We start from the raw sequence: 6,851 nt of genomic DNA on the forward strand, positions 1-6,851 counted from the left end.
TGAACAATTGGAACTGGCCTGAATCATCTCATTGTTGAGAAGAGCCACATCCATCAGTATTGATCACCGTGTAATCTTGCTGTTACCATGTACAATGATCTCCTGGCCCTGCTCACTTCACTCAGCATCAGTTTATGTCAGTCTCTCCAGGCCTCTCTGAAATCATCCTGCTGGTTGTTTCTTATAGAACAATATTTCATACCCTTCAAATACCATGACTTGTTCAGCCATTGATGGGCATCCCTCAGTTTCCAGTTTCTTGCCACTACAAAAAGGGCTGCCACAAACATTTTTGTCCCTTTCCCTCCTTTATAATCTCTTTAGGATACAAGCCCAGTGTAAACACTGCTGGATCAAAGGGTATGCACAGTTTGATAGCACTTTGGGCATAGTTCCTAATTGCTCTCCAGAATGGTTGAATCGGTTCACAAGTCCACAACTGTATTAGTGCCCCAGTTTTCCCACATTTCTTCCAACATTTGCATTATCTTTTTCTATCATTTTAGCCAATCTGAGAGATGTGCTGTGGTATCTCAAAGTTGTCTTAATTTTCATTTCTCTGATCACCTTTTCATATGACTAGAAATAGTTTTAATTTCATCTGAAAACATCTTTTAACCTTTTATCAGTTGGAGAATGGCTTGAATTCTTGTGAATTTGAGGCAATCTGCTTTGTATTTTAGAAATAAGGCTTTTATTAGGACTCTTAAATGTAAAAATGTCTACCCAGTTTAGTGCTTTCCTTCTAATTTCTTCTGTGTTTGTTTTGTTTGTACAAAAACTTTTTACCTTAATATAATTAAAATTATCCAATTTGCATTCAATAATGTACTCAAGTTCTTCTTTGGGCACAAACTGCTTCCTTCTCCACAGATCTGAGAGGTAAACTATCCTTTGTTCTTCTAATTTGCTTATACTTACACTCTTTATGTCTAAATCATGAATCCATTTTGACCTTATCTTCATATAGAGTATTAGGTGTAGGTCAATGACAAGAATCTGAGGTACTAATTTGGAATTTTTGTTAAATAGTTCTTGTCCCAGAGTTCTTGTCCCAGAAGCTGGGGTCCTTGGGTTTATCAAACACTAGATGACTATAGTTATTTACTATTTGTGTTGCAAATGTAATGTATTTCATTGATCAACTACTCTACTTCTTAGCCAGTACCAAAGAGTTTTGATGATTGCTGCTTTATAATAAAAGTTTTAGGTCTAGTACAACTAGGCCAGCTTCATTTGCACTTTTTTATTAATGACCTTGAAATTCTTGATCTTTTGTTCTTCCAGATAAACTTTATTATTTTTTCTAGCTCTGTAAAATAACTGCTTGGGAGTTTGAATAAGTAGATTAATTTTGGCAGTGTTGTCATTTTTATTAGTATACAATCAAGTACTACCCATGAGCACTGAATTTTTCCAATTTAGCAGATATGACTTTGTGGGGAAAGTCTTTTGCAGTTGTCTTCAGATAGTTCCTGACTTTCTCTTGGCAAGAAGACTCCCAAATATTTTATATTATCTATAGTTATTTTAAATGGAATTTCTCTTTGTATCTCTTGCTGCTGGACTTTGTTGGTAACATATAGAAATGCTGATGATTTATGTGGATTTATTTTGTATCCTGCATCTTTGCTAAAGTTGTGAATTTTTTCAACTAGGTTCTTAGTTACTTCTCTAGACTTCTCCAAGTATACCATTTTTATCATCTTTTAATTTCCTTTTTCTTCTCTTGTTGCTAAAGTTATCATTCCTAATATTGAATAGTAATGGTGATACTGGGCAAACTTGTTTGACCCCTGATTTAATTGGGGATGGTTCTAGTTTATTCCAATTACATATGATACTTGCTGATGGTTTTGAATAGATGCTACTGATCATTTTAAGAAAGATTCCATTTATTCCTACTCTCCCTAGTGTTTTTAATAGGAATGGGTGTGGGATTTTGTCAAACACTTTTTCCTGCATCTATTGAAATAATCATATGATTTTAGTTAGTTTGATTATTGTTATGATCAATAATGGAGTTAGTTTTTCTGATACTGAACCAGCACTAGATTCCTAGTAAAAATCCTACTCAGTCATAGGTACTGTCCTGTAATAAGTGGCTGTAATTGCTTTATATTTTATTTATTATTTTTGCATCACTATTTTTAGGATAGTTGGTCTATAATTTTCTTTCTCTGTTTTGGCCCTTCCTGTTTACAGGAAAAGTATGTAGCCTGAATTCTATCTGAAGCCCTGGAACAAGTCAGAATACACTATATCAACCTGTCCACTTGATCAGTAAAAATCAGACAACCATCTATACCCTCACAATGTACAATATACTGCTTCTCCCCCAGACAATTTTGTCTATTTACCCAGGTCACACACCTGCATTCACAGACACAGCAGAACAAATCAAAGAATTCTTAAGTCTTAAAGCTTTATTTTCTCCTTCAAACGGTCAGAATATCTCTACATTGTCATTCCATTCCCCCAAAACCACAACAAAACAAAGGTCAATTGAAATTGCAGAGAAAAGTTGAAGATTCAAGAAAACTCATTCACAGTGCAAATTTTTTCCATTAGAAAAATATCAGAGTTTAGTGAACCAACAGAAGATAAGCAGATCCAAGGCAATCCCCATAGACTTTGGATAGAAAATTCCATCTGGATCCAGAAAAAAGAACTATGGGGATTGAATGTAAATCAACACATGGTACATCAATTTTTTCTTCTGTTTTTTCCCCTCCCATGTATTTTACCTTTTTTTCCTGATTTTTCTCTACCAATCTGATTCATAAAGCAATGTGTATTAAAATAGATAAATTAAAAAAAAAACATGTTAAGGAAAGATCATTTCCAAAGCCTTTTGGCTTTTATTGCTAGTTTTACTGCTTAAAAAGTGAAACAGGTAGAAAGAAAGAAGGAAGGTTTGGGAGGCCTTAGATAATTGAAAGCATTAGAGATGCTTCTTTGAGATTGCTCTGTAGAGTAAGTACAGTGATGATCACAGGGGCCAATCTGGGAAGGGAAGGCAAAGGTCAGCAGGAACAAGACAAGAATCAGGATGTGAATATCCTTGTTTTCTTTCTCAGGTCCACACAAGGCAATTCTCTCAAGCTGAAGAAAGAAAGGCAGATTAAGGAGCATCCTCAAATTCACCTCCAGCCTCTCTTCCCTCTCACCACCCATTTGTCCCCTTCACACCAGCCCCAGAGTCTCACCTTTGGCTGTCAGAGAGACATCTGACCCCTGTGCACTATCATTGCCTGGAGACAAAAGGAGGAAACAACCCAGTCAGGGACACATATTCCAGAACCAGGGGGTGTGAAGGCAAAGGGACCCCAAGGTGTGGACTTTCAGTAAGTCTCTTCTCTGGCTTCTCATTTCCCAAGTCCCAGAGACACCATGGGCTGGGCCCTTCTTCCTCCCTTACTTGAATCTTTCACTTACCTGCAGCCGGAACATAGTCCCCTCCTTTTCCACCTGCAAAAGAAAAGCAAATTTCACAGCCCAGGAGAGGAGACTACACTAAGATCCCAGAAGCTCCCTGAGCTGTCCTGCAGACACAATAAATGACAACTGACACGAGGCACCAGGGAAGGGCCCTTTCCCACCCCAGGCCTGCCTCAGGGGGTTCCTGTTCGGGCCTGGCCCAGGGACCGAGCTCCGAGTCTGTTTGCAGAGATCCCTGTGTCCATTTCTGATCTGAGGCTGAAGCAGCTTCCCCACTCAGCCAGCCTGTTCTACACTACCAGGCGTCCTCCAGAAAGCGGATTCCACTTCCAGGTTTATTCTCTGGAACCTGGGGCCCAGCTAACAGTCTCTTATCGGGCATGTAGAGAGCTTGGGGAGGCACAGACAGGATGGAGGTCGGGGAGGCCGGGACCTCCTTAGTGCCTGTGCCCAACGACCCCCTTCCAGTCCTGCCCACCTGAAGTCTTCTTCCTCCAGACCACAGCTCCAGCAATGACCGCAGTGAGGAGGAGGACAGCGGCAAGGACCCCCACGATGATCCAGGGCAATGAGGACTCCGGCTCTGAAATGGAAAAGGGAGCTGAGAGGCCGGGATCCCTCTCTGGCCTGAGATTCACCGACCCTTCCCTAACTCCCCCTGCTCCTTCTGGGAGGTGGGAATCCCCCAGCCCCTCCTCACGGTGCTTACCCCATTTCAGGGTGAGGGGCTCAGGCAGCCCCTCGTGCTGAACTCGGCAGGTGTATCTCCCTTCCTGGCCCGAGGGCACCCCCACAGCCGCCCACTTCTGGAAGGTCCCATCGCCGGCAGGCCTGGTCTCGATGAACTCTGTGTCCTGGTGCTGCTCCTCCCCGTCCCTCAGCCAGGCCAGAGAGATCTCCGAGGGGTAAAAGTCCTGGGCCCGGCACTGCAGGGTCACCTCCCCACTGGGCGTGCTGTGCCGGGTCACTCGGGCAGAAGGGGCATCTGGGGGCAAAGGTCAGAGGCCTTTCCAGGCTTGCCCTTTACCCCCTTGTTCTTCAGGGTCATAAGGTCAGAGAGGGAAAAGGGGTACACGGCGTGATCCGGGCCTGAGGTCCTCGGGGTGCCTGGGAATGGGGAGCTCGGGAATAATGGGGCAGGGGAGGTGGAAGGGGGAGGCTGGGCCTGGAGTGCCGAGCGCACTGGGGCTGCCTGGGAGGTACCTGCCCTCTGCAGACTCTCCTTCCCCATCTCCAGGTACTTCTGCACCCACAGCACGCACGTTTCCTCCAGGTAGGCTTTATCTCTCTCCGCATAGCTCCTCTCCGCCTCCCACTTGCGCTTCGTGTTCACTGCCTCGTTCTGCGCAGCCGCCCACGTGAGGGTCTCCGTGTCCAGGGCGATGTAGTCCTGCCCGTCGTAGGCGAACTGAAGAAACCCGCGCTGGAAGGAGAGCTCCGGGGAAACCTCGCAGCCGTACATGCGCTGGAAGGTGTGGGCCCCTGCCCCGCCCCCAGCCCCAGAGTCAGCCCCTGCAGCCTCTGCCCCTCAGGGCTGACCCTGAGACCCGCCCGCCCGGGAGGGCCCGGAAGCAGTTCCGCCGCCTGCGGGGGGGGGGGATCCTCCCTCAGTGGGATCCGCAGGGGAGCGGGGGATGGGCCGACCCGGCTTAGTGACCCCGGGCCCGTCACTCACCGCCCTCGCTCTGGTTGTAGTAGCCGCGCAGGGTCTGCAGGTCCACTCGGGAAATCTGTGCAGTCTCCTTAATGATCTGTGTCTCCTGCTCCCAGTATCCCGGGTCCACGTCCTTCACCTTCTCCATCCACGGCGCCCGCGGCTCCTCACTCTGACTCGCGCTGTCGCTGTCGAAGCGCACGAACTGCTGATCGTCCACGTAGCCCACGGAGAGGAACCGCGGCTCCCCGAGCCCGGGCCGGGACACGGCGGTGTCGAAGTACCTCAAGGAGTGAGAGCCTGAGACGGAGGGGGGGACACGGGCCGGGCTCAGGGCAGGGACCCCGTGGGGCCGACCCCGGCTGCCCGGTGTCAGCGGCCAAGCCCGGGGTGCGCCCCCTGACCTCGTCCCGCCTGGACTGTGAACAACAAATCTGAGATGCCTCCTTACCCCCAAATCCCAGCCCATCTGCCCCCGGCACTGCTGTGCCCGCCCCCCGCCCCCCACCGATAGTAGTAGTTCTCAGGGCTTTAGGACTTTGAGATCAGCCCAACCCCCTTCCCGACAACAATTCAGCAGGTCCTAGTGGCCCTCGGACTGGGCGATGCCCCCCCCCCCACAACGAAGCTCTCTCCTCTGGTCCGAGTCCTGGGTCCCTCACGCTTCTGACCCTCGGCCCCCACTTTGTGACCTCTCCCGGCCCTTCCTCACCCTCGCCCCCAAATCCTCTGCGAAGTTCTTAAAAAAAGCCTGTCCTCCGCCCTCTCCCTTCCCTGCGGGGCTCCCAGGCAGCTGTGCCCCCTAACGCCCCAGGACTGGCGCACCCTTTCCCCGGCACCTCTTTCTCAGCGCCCCAAGTCCTCACGCCCGCCTGCCAGCAACAGCCCCCCCCGAACCCCCGCTACGGGAGGGCGGGCTCCGGCCCCGGTCCCACTCTCTCATCCGCCGGTGAATCCTGCCCCACTCACCCGCCCGGGTCTCCGCCAGGGCCGCCAGGGCCGTCAGCAAAAAGAGAGCGCGCGCCGGAGAGCCCATGGTGGGGAGGCAGCAAGAGCCCTGAGAGCGCTTCTCCTGCGGGTTACAAAGGGAGGAATCCTCCACTTCTGATTGGCTGCGCTGAGGCTCTGCCACCCAATAGGAAACGGAAGCCAGAAAACGTCATCGGGGGATGGGCAGAATAAACATGCCCAGGTCTGGAGACCAAAACTGAAACTGACGCGGGGGAAAGCCCGGCCCCGCAGCCCTCTGCGCTTTCGGTCCCTCCCGGAGCAGCCGCCCCGCCCCCCCCAGCCGCTCCCCCCCTTCCCGTGGGAGTTAGGGAGGTTCCCCCCAAAACCGCGGGCGTCCGAGCGATGAAGGAAAGAGGTGCCAGGATGGGGGGAGAGGAGGGAAGAAAAGAGTGTCAGCACAAGGTGACTTCTGAGCCGCCTCAGACACGAAGGTGGGAATTCCTAGTCACCTTTGTGAGAAACCAAGGCCTTGGGCACAATCGGGCGGTTTCCCTTCTTTCTCGTCTCAAACGCCAGCTGGGAAACCCCTGAACTGCATATTTTGTAGAGCATGGAATTAGCCTCAGAACGAACCCGCGCCCTTTCTTTAACACACTGGAAATGGAAGACCCAGCACAACGCTAACAGGTGCTCACAGGAGTCTGGAGACAGGAAGTAGCCGACTTGAGATAAGAACCTACCTCCCCTCGTTCCTGGTCCAGTCCTCTTTCTACCTTCTGGCTCTGGAGAAAGTCCTGAAATGAAG

At 49.7% G+C, this 6,851-nt stretch overlaps 1 protein-coding gene across 1 annotated transcript; it reads right to left on the reverse strand.

The window, feature by feature from the left end:
* Positions 1-3,210: 3,210 nt before the first annotated feature.
* SAHAI-01 (class I histocompatibility antigen, Gogo-OKO alpha chain-like) lies at positions 3,211-6,131 on the reverse strand (the record flags this gene model as incomplete). Its single annotated transcript, NM_001280855.1, is given in 7 exon segments — positions 3,211-3,254; positions 3,439-3,471; positions 3,920-4,024; positions 4,151-4,426; positions 4,645-4,923; positions 5,117-5,395; positions 6,065-6,131. Coding segments are annotated over 7 exon segments (1,083 nt in total), but the record flags the coding sequence as incomplete, so codon positions are not given.
* Between the last annotated feature and the right edge of the window lie 720 nt (positions 6,132-6,851).

This window comes from Sarcophilus harrisii, chromosome 4 (assembly GCF_902635505.1).
Source record: "Sarcophilus harrisii chromosome 4, mSarHar1.11, whole genome shotgun sequence".
In the NCBI taxonomy this organism is placed as follows: domain Eukaryota; kingdom Metazoa; phylum Chordata; class Mammalia; order Dasyuromorphia; family Dasyuridae; genus Sarcophilus; species Sarcophilus harrisii.